Source organism: Anabrus simplex, chromosome 1, assembly GCF_040414725.1.
Source record: "Anabrus simplex isolate iqAnaSimp1 chromosome 1, ASM4041472v1, whole genome shotgun sequence".
In the NCBI taxonomy this organism is placed as follows: Eukaryota; Metazoa; Arthropoda; class Insecta; order Orthoptera; family Tettigoniidae; genus Anabrus; species Anabrus simplex.
The window spans coordinates 471,285,474-471,306,277 of NC_090265.1; the positions used below are offsets into that span (position 1 = coordinate 471,285,474).

The 20,804-nt window shown below is 40.7% G+C and overlaps 1 protein-coding gene across 7 annotated transcripts in view; it reads left to right on the top strand.

The window, feature by feature from the left end:
- Positions 1–6,515: 6,515 nt before the first annotated feature.
- Ada2b (Transcriptional adapter 2B) overlaps positions 6,516–20,804 on the top strand; it is a 153,178-nt gene continuing 138,889 nt past the window's right edge. For 6 of the 7 annotated variants that reach the window (XR_010858488.2, XR_010858487.2, XR_010858489.2 and 3 more), the window contains exons 1-2: positions 6,516–6,746; positions 6,834–6,931. Coding sequence is in view for 2 of the 7 variants with exons in the window: in XM_067135259.2 (XP_066991360.1) it covers positions 6,740–6,746; positions 6,834–6,931 (105 nt within the window). In the remaining 5 variants the exon portion in view is untranslated. The remainder of the gene's footprint in view (positions 6,747–6,833; positions 6,932–20,804) is intronic. The other variant, XM_067135262.2, reaches the window with a different exon arrangement.

Consider the following 20,804-nt stretch of genomic DNA (forward strand, 5'->3'; position numbering starts at 1 on the left):
CATTCAGTCAGCTATCCTCAGCAGGTAATCTCGGCAGGTGACCTTAAATCGTGATTTAAAAAAGCTAGTTTCTCTGACCTGAACTGGCAGGGAATTCCATAATCTGGCGACAGTCGCCACAAATGATCTAATAATTTTATTTGTGCGGTGCAGTGGAATAGAAAGAATGGATCTAGAACGTGTATTAATGTTGTGAAATGATGACAAAAAGATGAATTTAGAAGAAATACACATTGGCTGACTTTCAGCTACCACTCTGATCACCATCGTTAAAGTGTGTAGCTGCCGACGTTTATCAGACATCAGCCATGTGACAGCCTGATGGTATGGGGTGATATGAACATCGTACCCGATATTGTAAATAAATCGCAGGCAGGAATTCAGTGCTCGTTGAAGTTTAAGTGTTTCTTCTCTCGTCATGTCAACTAAAACAACGTCACAATAATCAAGAATAGGGAGAATGAGTGTCTGTATTAGTTTGGCCTGTAGCTCAAATGGAAATACATTCCTCTGTCGTTTAAGAGGGTGAAGAACTCCAAAAATCTTTTTACGTATTTCTTTCGTTTGATCAGACCAATCAACTGTTACATTCATCATTACGCCGGGATTTTTAACCGTTTTACTGTAGGGAATAATGTTACCATTCAGTAGGATAGGCGGGATTGCGACATTGTTTGAGAAGATCAGTAATTTTCGTGATCCAATTGTAATTGTCTGAGTTTTTTTGCAGTTTAGTATAAGAGAGCTTCGTTGTGCATATACACTGAGTCGTCGGAGGTCCCTGTTAATATCTTGTCTTGCAGTGTCGATATAGCCTATTTAAAGATCGTCAGCACAGAGGTCATGTGTGTTATTTCCTGTCACAGATGGTATGTCATTGATATAAATACAGAAACTTAGGGGCCGTAGAATACTGCCCTGTGGGGCAACACTAAGTTTCATTTTCCATTTAGAGGCCTTGTCGTTTACTGTTACACGCTGTTGACGGTTACTCAAATAAGAACTAAAAACCTTAAGCGCAGCCAGGTCGAAATTTAGCAGTTCCATTTTCTGTATCATAGTCGGAATTAGTACAGTGTCAAAGGCGCTACTGAAGTCAAGAAGGATACGTATAGTGAGCAGTCGTTTGTCCATAGCGTTTATAATGTCTTCGGTAACCTTCAAAAGTGCTGTCGCGGTACTGTGACCCTTCTCAAATCCAGATTGCAAAGGGCCCAAAAGAGCATTTTTATTTAGGTATTCCAGAACTTCCTCGTATACTAAACGTTCAAAGTCTTTAGAAAGCGCATGGAGTACGGACATATGACGATAGTCAGAGGGTGACTGTGGATCTGAACTCTTAGATACCGATATAATATTGGCCGTTTTCCATACAGTAGGGAAAGTTCCGTTTAGTAAACAGTAGTTCAGTATGTGCGTCAGTATAGGCGAGATAGCACCCATAATGTTATGTATAAAAGTAATAGGAATATCATATACACCTGTAGTCTTTGATTTAATCGAGTACAAAGCCTTCTAACCTGATTTTCTGTGACACTGTGAAATGTGAATGGCGGATTGGCTGGAGGGGAGGGCGGTGAGTCGGTGCAGTTAATTTGGGTAGGTTGAATATTTATTCTGCTAAAGTAATCGTTCAGTTCGTCAAGTGGAATGTCAGGAGTTGTCTGTCTCTGTTGATGTTTTCCTATTCCCAGAGCTCTAAGTTGGTCCCATGCGCGATTAGAATTTAAGTTGTTAGCTAAAATCCGAAAATATATGCATTTTTTAAATTTCTGATTAACTGCTTTGTGCGATTTCTTAAGATGCGGTTAGATTCGAAGTCTGTGTCATCTAGGGTTTGTTTATAATGTCGAAATAACGAGTCACGGTGGGCCATCATTCTCTTGCCTTCATCATCTAGCCATGGACAAGAAACCTGTATTCGACGCGCATTATTTGTATAAAATGTCACTTCTTTATTGCTTATCACATGACCATTATTATTATAACATTACCGTATTTGTTCTAAACCAGAATATTGCATCCTTACTCAAAGTGTTTATTCTTGCATTCATTTCACTTCTACGCGCAATATATGAAATGCTGCAGTTATGTTGGGATGGGAGTAACAGAGATAGCTGGAGGACCAGGGGGTTGTCGTCCAAGGAGTCCAGACACCCCAGGAGTTTTAATGAAAGTTCTTTTATTGAGCATTTTATATATAATGTGCATTAATATTAGCTTCCGGAGTCCTACTCATTGGCTGAATGATCAGTTTTGAGGCCTCCGGTTCAGACGGTTCCGGGTTCGATTCCCGGCTGGGTCGGGGATTTTAATCGCGTCTGAATAATTCTTCTGGCTTGGGACTGGGTGTTTGTCCCAACATATTCAGACAACATACTACATTACCAACCACCAAATAAATACACAACACTGATTACATCCCTCTATATAGGGTTGGCGTCGGGAAGGACATCCGGCCGTAAAACAGGGCCAAATCCACATGTGCGACACATTTCGCACCCGCGACCACACAGATGTGGGGAAAATGGGGAGGAAGAAGAAGAAGAAGAATAAGAAGGAAATTACTATTAGCTTCTGGAATCCGCACGAATCCACCACTCTTACTTGGATCCAAGGACACTCATTCCCTTTTTCGGTATTCTACACCACGTAAACTATGGAAGTTTGGACACCTATCAAAATAAAATTCTGGATGAATGCCCCCCCCCCCCCAAACTGAAATCCTGGCTACGCTACTGCTGGGAACAATGTAAGTACCTAGGTGTTAATATAAGAAATTATTTTCATTGGGGTAATCATATTAACGAGGTTGTTAACAAAGGTTACAGATCTCTTCACATGGTTTTCAGAATATTTAGGGGTTGTGGTAAGGATGTAAAGGAGAGGGTGCAGCCTACATGTCTCTGATAAGACAGCAGTGTATAGGACCCTCACCAAGACTACTTGACAGAACTGGAAAAAATTCAAAGGAAAGCAGCAAGATTTCTTCTGAGTGATTCCTGACATAGGAGTAGTGTAAAAATTGTTGCAAACTTTGGGCTGAGAAGAATTGGGAGTAAGGAGACGAACTGCTCGACTATGAGATATGCAAGTTATAATTTCATTGTTGTTCCGTATTGACATTGAATATTCAGAATATATATTATTTATTTAAGAATTTCCACCCAATCAACATTTTTTTGGGGTACTGATTGGGAGGAAATCCTCAAATCTCTATATATTATGAATATACCTTTGCTCTAGGTAAATTATTGTAAGTCTTTTGTACTTACAATATGTACAATTCCTGCTGCTTTCATCATTTCCAAAAATAATTCATCCAATCCCACTGCTCTTCCAACTTTAATTCATTTGACAGCAGTTTGCACCTCTGCTATTGTGATTTCGCTCTCAGATTCTGTCTCCACACATTCTACCTCTATCATCTCGTCTACATACTTTCTCAAATTCAGGAGTTAATCCTTCCATCATTTCCTTATCTCCACTGGCTGTGTTGATATCTCTTTTTTTTTTCCTTTTCACTTTCTCACCTTTTTTGTAAAGTGTGTGGTGGTGGTGATTGTTGTTTATTGTAGACTAATTCTTTTCTCTTCCTTATTGTAAGTCCATATAGCATCCTCTTCCACCTCTCGAGTAAATCTTTCCCAGTTTATCTTTACTTACTACTCTCTTGCACCTTCTTTTCATTTCCTGATACTTTCTTCTGCTTCATCCCTATTCCATACTTGCCATGCCGCCTTCTTTACCACTGGTACCTTTACCTTCTGATTCCACCATAGTGTGTATCTATATTTCACTCTTTTAGCTATTCTACCACAAGCATTCTCTGCAATACTTACAAATGATTTTTGAACATGTCCCATTCCAACTCCACACCCTGTTGGAAATTCTAGATGAACAAATAAAGACTCTACTTACCGGGAGTGACAGATCTTTGGGTATCCTTTTGTTATATATGATCTGAGCGGTAGCCATTTGTAAATAATGTAGTTAACTAATAAAACAGTGTGCAACTTAAGGTATTCGGTAACTTATTCGCCATCTATTCACAACATTTATTTTGGTCCCGAAACCCGGGAACATTTCAATTCAATATACGGACCACATACTCACGAGAAGACAGGTATTACGCACTATTAAACGAAAATACAATGTATGAAGTGTAATGAACTGAAGTACCCTTGGCCATTATCACTAGACCTCATGACAGAAGACGGTCATTGACGAAAATTACCAACGGATGAGTATACCTTTTACACTACAATATTTGGTGAATATTTTGAGGAATACGGAAGGTTAGCATGAACATTTCAAAATTTTCGCATTACTGACAACAATTTTGCATGCAAAGACTCACCAGTACCTATCACAGCATAGCATCGTATGGAAGTTCATTGCACCACAGAGAGCTTGGTGGGAAGGCTGGTGGAAAACGATGATTGGCTTCACGAAGCGATGTCTGAGGAAGACTCTGGGCGATCCTCAGTAGATCAAGATGGTACTGACATCTATAGAAGCTGCCCTGAACTCCAGACCACTAAGGATGACGATGTAGATGTTCTTAGTCCAGCACATTTCCTCATCGGCAGACAACTCACCTACTACCCTCTGGACCTGAACCCCAGGCAAGTCCTCCCATTACAGAATTCAGGCTCCAGCAGCAACTGGAGGATCATTTCTGGAAACGATGGAGTAAAGAGTACCTGCTGCAACTGCAAAACTTCCACCAAGCACAACGCCCAAGAGGAACACTCCCTGCCTTCAGAGTAGGAGACATCGTCCTTTTGCAGGAAGATCACCGACCTCGTCATATGTCGAATGAGGATCGTGTCATGGACGAGATGGACACGCCCGGACAGTTGTGGTCTCCAAGGCGGACAGAGCTCGCATTGTCAGACCTCTTTAGCTGGTCATACTTCTGGAGGTTGACCAGGGTTGGGAGGATGTTGGGGATTCTAGATGAACAAATAAAAACACTACTTTCCAGGAGTGACATATCTTTGGATATCCTTTTGTTATAAATGATCTGAGCAGTAGCCATTTGTAAATAATGTAGTTAAATAATAAAACAGTGTGCAACATAAGGTATACGGTAACTTATTCCCCATCTATTCACAACACTCTCTACCTCACTTCTGGGCAAGTGTTGTTTCAATTTATATTGTAATTTTTGTTTTAAGTTACTTCCATACCTTTTAATTTCCATACGTTTATTTTTTGCTATTGCTACTCTATGGTCTCCAAAAAATGCTTCTTCTGGCAAGGCTGTTGCTTCCAACAACTCTCTACTACCAACAAATAACCAATTACTGCCTTAGTCCTTCTCTAACCCCATCCATATCTTTTCCTATAAACATACTTGTTAGGGTGGCCAGGCAAGCAGGTAGGTCCTTAGCAGTGACTATGAATACTTCTCTCCTATATGTAACAAGACTAAAATTTATTAGATTCAACTACCTATATTATGTATTAGGGCGAGTTTTCAGCCCGAAAGCAGGTTTGACCCCGAGTTCAGCTCATCCAAATACCGGAAAACACTCTGCTGCTTGCTTATGTTTGTTGTTGTAAGGGGCCTAACATCGCAGGTCATCGGAACACACTAAGTCAACTATGAAATACACAGAACAGGGGAACTGCATGGTAAAAACATAAGGACGAATATCTTACAGGAGACTGAGTAGTTCTATAATAATAATAAAAAAAAACACCCACTGAAAATCTCAGCCTCAGCTCAACAAATTAAGTTCAAAGTTGAACAATTTCAAGATCGTTTTAAATGCGATATTACCTGAAATTTTTCTTGTTTAGCTTTCATTTTCTGAAAACCCGGAGGAACGTCGGCGTGGGGGTTGGGCACTCGTGCAGTATGTGTACTTCGATAAATCTGTCTAGTTCCCAGCTGAACCAGTTTGAATGCTTTCTGTAAAAATAAATAGTATAATACATCCACCGGAAAGGAAAGTGGAAGAAATTAGAGATAATACTCCGGTCACTGGAATACTATAGTTCTAGAGAAAGAACGTTAGTGACAAAATATATATTGTACATCATAACCACTTTACCTTAGTACTATTCATGATGACAACGTCGTAATTGATTCTTCAAAGAAGTATATTACTATAAATATGATTGTGAATACAAACGATGGACAAAAATCCCCCTCGAAACTTCCGAATTCGGAATGAACCAGGAATGAACTGCAGGCTGCAGTTAATGTTCAAGTTCTACCAATGTGATACAAATCACCAACATAGGAGTAAAGAATTACAGTTTGTATTATACAATTGTTATTCGCTCTTTAACGGGTGATTGAAATAAATAACATTACATGTAATATAATAGCATTCTTATGGGTAAATTTTAGAACTCTGTTTATTTACGTCGATGTCTTAATATTTTAAACTTTTGGCATGGATAGCCATCATATTGGCTGCCATGGCAAATGTGTGGCAACTTTAATACAAATGAATAACACGAGAGGTCGTTAAATTCGAACAAAAGACAGTCGCTAGCATCGGTTTAATGGCGAAGCTGTGGTCCGTATTAAAAATATAGAGTGATAGTAGGGGCAGTGTGTTAATACCTTAAATTTTCGGTCTTGTGTCTTGAATAATGCTTATCAATTTATTCTAAAACATTTATTAGCAATATATCCACAGCCAAATTGTATTTTAGTGTGTATTTTCACAGTAATTTCCTTGAAATTTGCGGGATGTGACGTCATCCAAAACTCATTATGGCGGGTACGTTATGGCTTCTTGCCTTCATACCTTACGTATTTTGGAACAATTTATTTGTTTTGTTGCTCATATTGATTTTTTTTTTTGCAGATTTGTTTGCAAAGTACAACTGTACATATTGCCAAGAAGATATAACGGGATTAAGAATAAAGTGCGCTGAATGTGCAGATTTTGATTTATGCCTGCAGGTAGGGCGGTGGTCATGTGATTTTTGTTTGTTGATTTCATTGGAAGGGGAGAGGGGTGTGTTTGCGTGGAGGTTGGAGGGCGCGGTACGTTATAAGGCACGATGGGATGGTCTACTTGTTGACATGAATTATAACCTAGTTTTTGTTCCTCCTGATGTATTCATATTGTTTGAATGGATGTTTCGGAATGTGTGAATTAATTTTCTTTGTTCAAGAAAGGATATGTACATGCGGAATTGACCGCGAGTATGTGCCCTCATTGATCTGTTTATTTATCGAGTGGTTTTTTTTTCTACTTGACCATACTGCTTTTAAGAACAAATTTTCTTATTTATTTTGAAAACATGAGTTTCATATTCATTCGCGTAGTAAATTGGTGCTGCTTGGTGATTAGGTATTTGTTTGTCCCAACACATTCCCTGTCATACTCTCACAACACATCCACAACAGAAACACGCGATAGTGAATACATCCTTCCAAATAGGGTTGGCGTCAGGAAGGACATCCGGCCGTAAAACCAAACCAGTTCAACATGCGAGACACAGTTTGTACCCACGACCTCACCAATGTGCAAACAGTGAACAGTATAACAGATTTTGGTAAAAATATAGAAAGGGGAACTCGAGGATTATTACATAGAATGTTACTTGAAACGCTTCCAATTTTACCTTACAATGATCGAGGAAGAGAGATGTGTTCAATATGCTTGCCAGGGACCAACCTGCCCGCCCCTAGAAGTACATTTACTTTAATAATAAGAAATACTGTTTTAGATGCCATACTCCATTGCTTATAACGGTGATCGGTTCACGTAAGTAAGAGGATGACGTCACTGATATCTAGGATGAGGCCGAGAATTTGTTACCAACCATTGCAGAAAAAGCGGCCCGGGAAGTTTGAAATGGCCTCGGCGTGAGAAATAAAGATCATTTATTAGCTTTAAGGTATTTTCTTGCACCTCGAGGCCAATCTCTGTCGTGAGAACAGTGGCCCCACACTCCCTTCGAGAGGCTCTTTTCTATCGCCGCGGCGCATACTGTCCGCACGGCAAGAAAAAAGGCAGTTTAGTAGTTGTAACCTATCTTTGCACATCCAGGCCAATCTTTGTCATGAGAACAGTGGCCCCTTAGGTGCCGCACTCCCTTCGAGAGGCTCTTTTCTATCGCCGCGGCGCATACTGTCTGCACGGCAAGAAAAAAAGTATAGCCATTTGAAACCAACAGTTGGCAGCATTGTCGTTCCTCTCGGCGCTCCCTCTCAGCGCTACTAGTGCGACAGTGCCACCTAGTGATCGCTCGTGTTACTAAACCGTGAGTGCTCCTTACTATAGCTTCGCCGATTGGGAGGGGGGACAGGTGTGATTGAGTGGAGGGCGCAGTACATTGTCAAGCTGGGCTGATCAGTAACACATTAACTAGCATGCTCTGCAAGTTGAAGTACAAGCGCTTAGTGTTGATTTTTGGTGAAGGATCATCCAGAGATATGCATTACTGTTACTAGTACTATTCATTAACCCATCTGTCATTGATTAGGGCACTAAAAATACAGTGAATAAATTTGTATGTGCACACATCTACTACTCTGCCCAAAATGCTACGTTTTATTCAACCCTATCATTGCGGTGTATTATCACCAAAGTAACTGAAGAGAACAGAATAGTTATGCGACAAGAATTGACAAGCATGTTCATGAAACACACAGGACCTTTTGAAAATGAATCTCCTAAATTTCATTCCCAGTATCATTGTCTTTGCACTTTTCCACTTGTGCAGGCTCTGTCTTCTTGCAGTGTTTCCCCCACTTCAATTAATCCATAGCATCCCAGGGGCTGAGTATGGTAAACCACACATCAGCTCTCGCTTGGTCCAGCCAGCATCTTCGAGGTTGCCCTCGAGGTCGGTGATCATCCATGTTCAGTGGAAGGGTAATCTTTGCAACTGAAGTTCCACTGCTACAGAGTACTCACCCATATTATTGCAGGCGTGATTCATGCATTTTCTCTGTGATTGGGGCAACCTTGAATTTCTTTCGTAAAACATAGTTACTAATATGGTCCAGTTGAGTCAAGCCATTGGACCACCTTCATTTCCATTGCATGATGTGCCTGTTCATGCTTCGAAGTTGTAGGCCAGCATTCAGTTCCATAAAGGGCCACTGTGTGGTAGACTTTAAATTTAAAATGCAGTGGAATTTTCTTACCACACAGGATTCCAGTAACTTGGTGCCATTTCATCCATGCGGCACTGACACTTGTCTTGACATCTGGAGTCGTCCTGCAATCCAAGGTGATGCATGACCCTAGATATTTGAATTGGGTCACTTTATTAAGTTGAACTCCAGCTCCGGTAAAGAAGCAGGGGACTGGAAATAATAATAATAATAATAATATTGCATTGAAAATTACTCGCATGTGTTCAGGACTGCTTTTTGAAAATTTTGGCTCCGGTAAAGAAGTAGGAGACTGGAAATAATAATATTGCATTGAAAATTACTCACATGTGTTCAGGACTCCATTTTGAATATTATTAGGACCCAAAATGTTGCATTATTAGTGATTTTGTAGGTAATATTGGTAATAATTGCACATAAGAAGTATGAGGATGTATTCATGATAGCCATCTTTGTTTCCAGAGATCTTATGGTATAGACTGGTTACTTTGACTTTACATCAAAGCATGGAACTTCAAATAGGTGAGAAAAGCATAGATGTTATAACATAAAACATGGAAGTTACAATGCAAAGATATTATTCTCATGACAGAGCTTGGTGTGGATTTTGCAAAGATAGGTTACAGCTACTAAATTATATTTTTTTTCTTGCTATGCGGGGAGTATGCGCCGCGATGATAGTTAAGAGCCTCTCGAAGGGAGTGTAAGGGGGCTACTGTTCTCAAGACAGAGCTTGGTCTGGATTTTGCAAAGATAGGTTGCAGCTACTAAATTATATTTTTTTCTTGCCGTGCGGGCAGTATGTGCCGCGGCGATAGTTAAGACCCTCTCGAAGGGAGTGTAAAGGGGCTACTGTTCTCATGACAGAGCTTGGTCTGAATTTTGCAAAGATAAGTTACAGGTACTAAATTATACTTTTCTCTTGCTGTGCGGGCAGTATGTGCGGCGGCGATGGTTAAAGAGCCTCAAAGGAAGTGTAAGGGGGCCACTGTTCTCATGACAGAGCTTGCCCTGGATTTTGCAGAGATAGGTTACAGCTAATAAATTTTTTTTTTTCTTGCCGTTCGGGCAGTATGCGCTGCAGAGATAGATAATTCTTTACCTCTACCACTCCACACAGTGATCGTATCATCAGTTTGGTAACTGTATTCTGGGTACTCCGTCTTCAGATTTAATTTCATCCCAAATTGAGCCCTTGTCCTGTTTTTCTACGGGGCGGGCATAAAACGAGTTGAATCTTCGTGGCATCTTTTTACAACTGGATGCCCTTCTTGATGTCAACCTCATCAGAATCAGAGGAGTTAATGGGGTGAAATTAATGACGTGATGTACGATAGATTAGGAGTGGGGTGGGTGGGGGACCCAGTAGGCTGCTGGCACATAGCCTACTCCTGTCAAATAGCACCAAAGTTTCTGCTCAAGGCTTTACATCCCCGTCTGAGGAACAAATCATGATCAACGTCATATTCCCTCATTCCACATGAATGCCACAGAGAGGTTTGGAATTGAATCGGGGCTTTTGGCACACAATCTAGTGATTAGAAATTGTATACCACCTCTCCTACCTTGCCAGCCAACATTCTCATGGCAGCTTTTTTTCTACCATTGGATCTTGAACCGGCTAATCATGGTGTCAGACCATATGGACTTGACCCCTTAACGATGATGGTCATCAGGCGGGCACATTAATTGCAGTATATATTTTTTAAAATTTCAAACATGAAAATGGAAAATGCTTTGAACTGCCAAGATTGCATTTATTCCATATGCACCTGGATAGTAATGCTAATGGCCATACTCAGATGTACACACAGTATTTACTTAAATTTGTATGCCATTTCTCCCCCAGTAGGGCCTACACAAACTCTGGTGGCACTTTGGTGTTCATCCTGCATCTTTGGAATCTTAGAAAAATTATGTTTTACAATATCTGAAGTTCAAGAGAGGAGAGGTCCATCCATAATGCTTACCAGGGACCCACCAACCTGCCCCAAGAAGTTTTCTGACTTGTAAAGGAAAATTGTATGTGAGATAGCTAGGTACTATTTTCTCTATCAGTCAATTCTGATCTGCATTTAGGGCAGTTGCCCAGGTGGCAGATTCCCTATCTGTTGTTTTCCTAGCCTTTTCTTAAATCATTTCAAAGAAATTGGAAATTTATTGAACATCTCCCTTGGTAAGTTATTCCTAACTCCCCTTTCTATAAATGAATATTTGCCCCAATTTGTCCTCTTGAATTCCAACTTTATCTTCATATTGTGATCTTTCCTACTTTTAAAGACACCACTCAAAGTTATTCGTCTACTAATATCATTCCACGCCATCTCTCCGCTGACAGCTCAGAACATAACAGTACAGTTTACGAACTTCATCGTATAGATCCGTATTGATACAGTTAAAACTAAGAAACAGTATTAGGTTTTGGTCCACCCAATGGGGGATACTGGTCACCAATACACTAACATAAGTAAAGAATTGACCGTTTTATAGAAAGTAAGCAAAGGGAACCTGATGAGCAATTACGAAAATATATGTTTGGACCAGAGTATTGACACAAAGAAAAATTTAAATGACGTACAAGAGATCAAAAATCCGTTATATGAACAAATACCATCGCTTCTATCCTCATGAAGAATTAATAATTGGAAGTCACCTCCTTTAATTCAAACTTCCCGCCCTCCCTTCCTACTACAGGCCGAGCTATTTCCCCTTCCCCCACTAATAACCCTGTTCCCCCTCCACCCTACTACCACTAGCCTTGTTCCGCTGGGCGAAAGAAAACACAACTATAACACACGCAGTAGCGTGGCGAGAAGCAAGTCAGAGCGAGGCTCATTCTACACCAGCTATAGGGAGTATCATTTACGGTAAGCTTTTACGTCATACATTTGTGATGGAATCTCTTTTCTTAGTTATCTAAGGGTTTTTAAACCCATTAATTTTTATATCTCTTTCTTTCCATACCTTGACTTTTTCTAAAAGTATTATCCATAGGAAATAAGCCATGAACATGGTGGTCATGCAGCGCTGGTCTAAAAAAAAAAAGTTTTAACGGTATCAATACGGATCTATGAAGTTCGTAACTTGCACTAATGAAGCCAACCAGGCTAAGAAAGTTTTAAATAGGTTCATGAATCTCAGAGTCAGTTTAGCAAAAATGTTTTTAAAAGAATGTCTAGTAAACAAAGCAATTCCAAAATTCTTAAAGCCTTCCCAAAGAAAGAATTTATCATCTCAGTTTCGCCTTTCGATTCAAAAAAAAGGTTAACCACTTATGGTTAAGAAAAGAGATTAAATTTCTTTACAGAAAGAAATCCTTTTTAAACAAAAAGTTGTATTTAGCTCATCTTGAGGCCCCCCTATGGCTGGTCCCTCTCGAATGGAATTCATTCCAGTGTCATGTTGCAAATAAAATGGAATGCATCTTAAGTAGGAAACAGGCCACTCTTGGCAGCAAACTAGATAATTTAAGAAAGGCGAATTATGATATAACAATAACATTAATAATAGAAAGTCCAGAGTAAATCATTTAACGGCACAAGACAAGTTAAATTCAATCAATACGGTGTAAAAACCTTTCCAGAATCCATTTCACAGACCAAGAACTAGACACTCTTAAGAGAGGACCTAAATTTAATTGGCCAAGTTTTAACAAAGGTGATGCTATCATAACAACTATCGCCGAAGCAGAGTCTAACATCCAAAACTCCCTACAGATTCTCAAGACGATCTTAGGTACGAAATAAAGAAAAGACTTCCTCACCTAGTTAGTCAGCTTAAAAACAATATTTTGTTTGACAAGGTTAAATGTATTTAAAGATAAAAATTTCATTGTTCCGTATTGAAAGTATTAACGTTAAAAATTAAATAATTGAAAAAGAGGTTCAACCTATTCAGTACATAAAAGAAAGAAATGTAGTGATTACATTCTTATTTAATAGTAACTATAAATGGGACCGGTTTCGACCCTAGTCCAGGTCATCGTCAGCTGTAAAAACATGTAAAACAATGCATATGAAAAAGAAAAAGATTAAATGAACTCTGGATCGGTATAAAATGAAACATAAATTAACGATGGGGGTAGAAATTGTGAGTCACTTAAAAGAAAACAGTACGTAATATTAAGAATGGTAGTATGGCACACGCAATGATAGGCGAAGTCTCACAATGTTTATGAATATTGGAGAACGGTCAAATGGGTCAGTTTCCACACTCTGTCAGGCACAAAGTCACAACACTATCAAATAATATATGAAGATCATAAATAACTTGAAGTCGCAGATGAATAGATTTGTAGAAGCAAACCGCCAGCTCCCGGTGTATACAGATTCAAATGCAACAACTGCAATTCCTCCTACGTCGGACAAACTGGCCGCAACTTCAATATCAGGTACTCTGAACATGTCAACGCCATTAAATACAACAGATTCTCTGCCATAGGACAGCACATACAAGACTCCAAGCATAGTTTCACCAGTATTGACAATGGCATGAATATACTTAAAATCATTAACAAAGGCCCCCTCTTAAACATTACTGAAAATTGCTTTATCCACCTTGACCAGTACTTCAACCCTAATTTCAATTTCAACGACATTTCTGAAAAAACCAATATCCTTTTTGACTTCCTAATTCTTCTTCTCAAAAATTCCAAATTCCAAAACCCCAATTCTATTTTCCATGCAAAGGTGCCAACCTTTGAAATGGCTTTTCCGTAATTCCCCTCCCCTACTCTCCGAAAAATTTTGGAGTCGAATCCAAAGCACACTCATCCCTTCTGGATAATGTCACCCTGTTTGCCCTTCCCATCAACAATCTATTCTAAGATATATCCTATTATACCATAAATTTGCACATTACCTGTTAGTTCTGTGACTCGTTGGTTGAATGGTCAGCGTACTGGCCTTCGGTTCAGAGGGTCCCGGGTTCGATCCCCGGCCGGGTCGGGGATTTTAACCTTAATTGGTTAATTCCAATGGCCCAGGGGCTGGGTGTTTGTGCTGTCTCCAACATTCCTGCAACTCACACACCACACATAACACTATCCTCCACCACAATAACACGCAGTTCCCTACACATGGCAGATGCTGCCCACCCTCATCGGAGGGTCTGCCTTACAAGGGCTGCACTCGGTTAGAAATAGCCACACGAAATTATTATAGTTAGTTCTGTCATAAAACATTCTTTGTAAATTGTTTCCCCACGCAGCTGCTTTTGTGTGGGATTTTTCTCGTAGCATTCTTCCCCTGTGAGGACATTTTCACCTTATGAACAATAAGCGATTCCAGTGTAGATGTGATTATTGTAGGCCTGAAAACATTCTGTTTTTCCTATTAACACTGAAAACTCTTTCTGTTGGAGACTTAATGTCAGGTGCACTTAATACTGCAATAATACAAGATTACATTTTTTAGTGAATAGGAGAGTAGAGTTATTCACAATGAATTTCACGACGCTCACGGGTAGCAGAAGGAAGTGAAGATCGAATAAGTATCGTTGCCAACTCACAAAATTTGAAACGAAGAGAGTAGAGTACCAATGCTCGAAAAGGTTTAATTCTCCTTGTTTCCTTATTTTTTCCGTAGAAATTATATTTTCCTTATAATGCCGCTTTTCCATAACAATTTACCCTTGGACCGTAATGCCGTAATCTTCCGGGAAAATCCGTAATAATTACGGATAATCCGTAACAGTTGGCACCTCTGTCCATGCCTTACAAAGTTCCCACCCACATTTTCTACCCTCCTAACCCACCCTAAACTACCCCTCCTTCATTTCCCTATCTTATCCTTCCTCAATACCATCTAACTTCAATTTCTTTTATTCTTTCTCTTATTTCACTATCACTCTTCCTCTGTTAATTTATTCTACCTTCTCTATTAAAAAAAAAAAAAAACATCGACCTTCATTTCGGTTCTCCTCTTTCAAATTTTAACTCTTGTCTTGCGCCAACTTCGACTACTTCAATCATGACCTAAATTTTTTTCAATTTAAACAATAGCGCACTGTGCATATAAGTTTTCATTTGTTTTCCGATATTGCGCTTTTTACTATATTTTTTCTCTTTAAAATTGTTTTTTCAAGTCAACTGTTTTCCAAGAACTTAGCAGGAGCACAAGTACTCATTCAATTATACTGTTTTGCGTTGTATATTTCTTTATATACGTACTTAACTTCCCGCAATCGAGACAAATACTGGACCTTCAGGATATTCTCCATTCTACTTTGGCGTTCGAGACCGCAGTGCATGACCTTGAATGTGCCGCACTGATCACCGGGAGCTGGCGGTTTGCTTCTACAAATCTATTCGTCTGCGACTTCAAGTTATTTATGATCTTCATATATTATTTGATAGTGTTGTGACTTTGTGCCTGACAGAGTGTGGAAACTGACCCATTTGACCGTTCTCCAATATTCATAAACATTGTGAGACTTCGCCTATCATTGCGTGTGCCATACTACCATTCTTAATATTATGTACTGTTTTCTTTTAAGTGACTCACAATTTCTACCCCCATCGTTAATTTATGTTTCATCTTATACCGATCCAGAGTTCACTTAATCTTTTTCTTTTTCATATGCATTGTTTTACATGTTTTTACGGCTGACGATGACCTGGACTAGGGTCGAAACCGGTCCCATTTATAGTTACTATTAAATAAGAATGTAATCACTACATTTCTTTCTTTTATGTATTGAATAGGTTGAACCTCTTTTTCAATTATTTAATTTTTAAGGTTAAATGTAACAGGGATCTTAGGAATAAAATAAAAGACAATGACAATATTGTGACTAAGGCAGATAAAAGTAATTGTATGGTCATATTGGATAGAAAAGATTACATTGAAAAAAACGGACAAGTTTTTCTCTGATGAGTCATTTTCCAGAGTCAATAAAGACCCCACAGCTCATCATAATCATCCTTTCCCTTTATCCAGCTGTAGCCGGGTAGGGGCAAATATGGTTCCTCTCCACTTTCTTCGGTCTTTCCACAACTCCTCCTCCAACACTGTGTCCCAGTCCAGGTTTCTTTCTATAATGCTGCGTTGGATGGTATCCTTCCATCTCAATCGTGGTCGTCCACGGCCTCTCCTTCCTTGGATTTGCATTTCCATCACCTTTTTTGGCATTCTTTCGTCGCTCATTCACTTTATGTGCCCAAACCATCTTAGTCGGCTCTTCTCTATTCTATCATTCATTTTTTCCACTCCAATTTCTTCCCGGATTTTCTCATTCCTTATTTTGTCTCTTCTACTCTTCTGTATCATACACCTCAAGAACTTCATTTCGGCTGCCTGTATTCGACTCTCATCCTTCTTTGTCATTGTCCAAGTTTCTGCTCCGTAAGTTGTTATGGGTACGTAATACATCTTGTACATAGTATCCTTTGCTTCCATTGGCACATCTTTGTCCCATAAAATGTTTCTTACACTATGGTAGAAACAACTTCCAGCTTGTATCCTTTTACTAATCTCAGCATCCAGTCGAGCATTCTCCATTAATTTACTCCCCAGGTATTTAAACGTTTCCACTACTTCCAGGGGCTTGTCTGCAAGTCAATTCTGACCTTTCCCCTCTTTTTCCCCTCTAGTCATAACAAGAATTTTACTTTTTTCTACACTTATTTTTAATCCACATTCTTCGATCTTCCCATTCACCACATTCAACTGTTCTTGAACCTTCCTGTCGTCTTCTCCCCAAATCACAATATCATCTGCAAATAACATCTTGTTCATTTCTCTTCCTCCATATGCTGCTTTTGCTGTTCTCATGATGTCATCCATTACTATTGTAAACAGGATTGGTGATAGAACACTTCCCTGTCTCAGCCGACTAGTTATTTTGAACCAACTTGTCCTGCCAACTTGTGTTTGCACGCAACTACATCATTCCTTATACAATGTCATGATCATTTTTATTAATCCCTGTCCAATTCCTTTTTGCACCAGACTGTCCCAAACTTTCGTCCTGGGGACACTGTCATATGCCTTTTCAGTGTCAATGAATGTCATCACCATATCATTCCCGTACTCCCAAAGCTTTTCCATTAGTTGTCTCATAATGAAAATGGGCTCTGTTGTTGACCTTCCACCTCTGAAACCAAACTGATTTTCCTGTATCTGATTCTCAACCCTCAACCTTATTCTACTTTCCAGTATCCTTTCCATTATCTTAGCAACATGGGATATTAGAGTAATTCCCCTGTAGTTATGGATACAAAAAAGTTTAAAATCTTTATTGAAAACTTCCATGTTCATTCTCAGTGAAGACGAAATTCAGAAGATGATAAATATGTACCCCAGATTACGTATGGCAAGAGCGTTGCATAAAATCCGTAAAGCGGGAATACCTGTTAGGCCTATCATTAACTGGAGGAACATCCCAACATATAAAATCTCTAAATTTATACATAGCTTTCTTTCTAACAACTAACAAGTTCCACAGTAAGTCAATAATAAGAAATTCAATAGATTTTTTTTTTTGCAGAAGTTTAGAAAGTTTCAAGCTTCAGCCCCATCATTACTTATGTTCGTTTGACATAAATAATGTGTATTCAAATATCCTTACCCCCTGCGGGTGGGGGATGCACATGTAGAATACGCCCGCGGTATCCCCTGCCTGTCATAAGAGGCGACTAAAAGGGGCGACCTAGGCGCGGACATGGATTGTGGTTTGCTATAATGTGCTGGACCTCCTGTGGATAGGAGAGGCTGAGTACATCCACAGGTAATCCCTGCCTGTTGTAGAAGGCGACTAAAAGGGTCATGTCGCCATGGTGCCCTCTTTATTTTTTATTATTTTTCTGAGGGTCAGTTGTAGACCATTCCAAATTTTTCATGTGCATGCTGCTCGGCGATAGAGCTCCTACGTGTGCGACTACGCTCGAAAGACCGTGTCAGTAACCACCCAGGAAACAGCGGGTGAGTGTGTCATGTACTCGGGCAGTAGTATCCGCCTGACATCACACGTCCCCGCAAACCCGAATGCCAGAAGAACATATTCTTATTAATTATTTTTATTTATTTTAACATATATTTAGTGCTCTGTACACGCTATGGGATATGTGCTATTGCGGGTAACTGGAGGAAGGGAGTCCTAGTACTCATTGCCTGAGTCCTCCCATATTAGGCATCATCCAACATTGGACCCTGGGCAGTACCGGCTGCCACCTCGGGTAGTTTGCTACCCAAGTCTTTAACTATTGATTCCCTGAGGGGGGGCAATCCCCTGTGAACAAGTGCAGTGTATTAGTCTGGGTTCCAGCTTCCCTAGGTTCCTGGTTGCTACCAGAACCGATGGGCAAGATTTCAAGCTGGTAAAATTGATAATTTTCAGTCGATACATCGAAGGTGTATACAGTGAACTTGAGGATCTAAAGAAAATGCGCAATGGTGGTTTGCTTCTGAAGACGAGCACTGCGCTCCAAGCCGATCAGTTGCTTAAGTGCGACCCCTTTGGCAACATCCCTATCAAAGTGGAAGAACACAAAACCTTGAATCTGGTTCGTGGAGTTATTTTCCACCGTGATCTTATTCTGAACACTGACGATGAATTGATGGAAGGCATGGAGCACCGTGGCGTGACACACGTCTGGCGCATTACGCGCAAAGTCAGCTGTGAAGACGTTGCCACAGGTTCGTTCGTAGTCTCCTTCAAATTGTCATCGTTTCCAGAGAATGTCAAGGTAACAACCTATTGTTGCAATGTGAATCCGTACATCCCGCCGCCCATGCAGTGCTATTAATGCCAGAGATTCGGACATGTGGTATCTCGTTGTTCGAATCATTCTGTGTGTGGTACATGTGGGAAAGTTGCTCACGGTGTGGAGGAGTGCACACCTCCGTACAAGTGCACTAACTGCTCTGGTCTTCATTCTCCTCGGCATAGGAACTGTCCAACGTATCTGAGTGAGAAGAAGATCCAGGAGATCAAGACCCTGGATGGTCTTTCCTACCAGGAAGCGCGCTGTAAGTTTAATTCTCTGCATGCACCGGCCAGGACACTAGACTTTAGCATGATAGCACAGTCTCTCCCAGCTTCGTCATTTTCCATTGCAACACCTACCCAGAAGAGTGCTGCGCCCAAGGCAGCAGTTGCTCCTGTGAGCAACGCCGCAAAGAGAGCGAGTTCGAAGGCGGGTCCATCCCGGCCTTCGACCACCAAAAAGCCTGTGCCGGCTAAGAAACCTATGCCGGCTCAGAAGGGGAAGAGGACGTGTTCTTCCCCCACAAGGTCGGCGAAAGCCGCGCCTAAGCCGATGGAGGCGGCATCGTCGACCAGGGCTGGGAAATCACCTCTCAGCCTGTCTAAACAAGAATCGACGGCTGGGAAGAAGAGCGCTCTTACCAGGCGTTCTTCTACATCTCCTACAAATGTGGCCTCACGCCCTCCGCTTGGAGGGTCTGATTCTGCGCCAGCGGGTCTTCCTCCTGGGAAACCTGCGCGCTCCCCTTGTAGGAAGAAACCCCGCCCCCGGACTACGTCGAAGAAATTCAAGTCTGGTGACAAGGTGATGCACATGGAGCATTTATCTCCATCTTCGGATGGGGATGTGAGTGTAGGTTACTTTAGGTAGCATTACGCTGCTCGTAACCTAGACCTCAGAAGTCCACATGCACAATATGGCACTGTTGCAGTGGAATTGTAACGGTTATGATAGGCATCTTGCTGAGCTGCGCCAGCTCATTAGTGAATATTCAGCGAGTATGGTCTGTATTCAGGAAACAAATTTCAGACCAGGTTATAATATGATTTTGAGAAATTTTCGACTATACTCGACAGAATGACATGCTTACAGGCCTTCCAGTGGCATTGGTATTTTTGATCGTTCTGATACCTACAGCCAGGAGGTTCCATTAAGAACCCCGCTGGAAGCTGTAGCTGTTAGCGTTCCGCTGCTTGTCATAGCAGCAGTGTGTAATGTTTATTTTCCACCAGGCCAGCCTCCTAACATAAATGATGTCACTGATCTTATAGATCAGCTTCCACCTCCCTTCCTCTTATAGGGCAATTTTAACGCCTGCCACCCCATATGAGGCTCTGAGACGCCTTGCCCCAGGGGAAGAGAGCTCGAAACGTTAGTAACAGAGCTGGATTTATGTATTTTAAACACAATGGAACGAACTCACTTTAGTGTACATTACGGCATATATTTTGAGCATTGGTTCCACTGTTTCGGTGGAATACACGCGACGATCTTTGTGACAGTGACCCTTTTCCCATCATCCTTACTTTGTTGAAACAAAAATCCGTCGAGGCTCCCTCCCGATGGGTTCTTAAACATGCTGATTGGCCAAAGTTCACATCCCTAGCTGTCTTTAACGCCGATATCACGTGGACCGTAGATGGCGAAGTAACTTATCTAACACAAGTTATCCTTGCTGCTGCTGATGAGTCCATTCCTTCCTTCTCAGGGCCTCCTTGCCGAAAACTCGTTCCTTGGTGGAACGAAGAAATTGCAGTAGCTACCAAAGAACGCCGCCGTGTCCATAAACGTTAACGTAGGCAGCGTACTATGGCCAACTTGGTAACATTTAAGAAACTCTACGCTAAGGCGCGAGTTCTTATTCGCCAAAGTAAGAAAGCTTCGTGGGAGAAATATGTGTCTTCTATGATGTCACATAATCCATCATCTCAGTCTGGACTAAACTTCGACGTATTTCGGGTATCCAAGGATCATCTTCTGTACCAGAAATTTCGATTG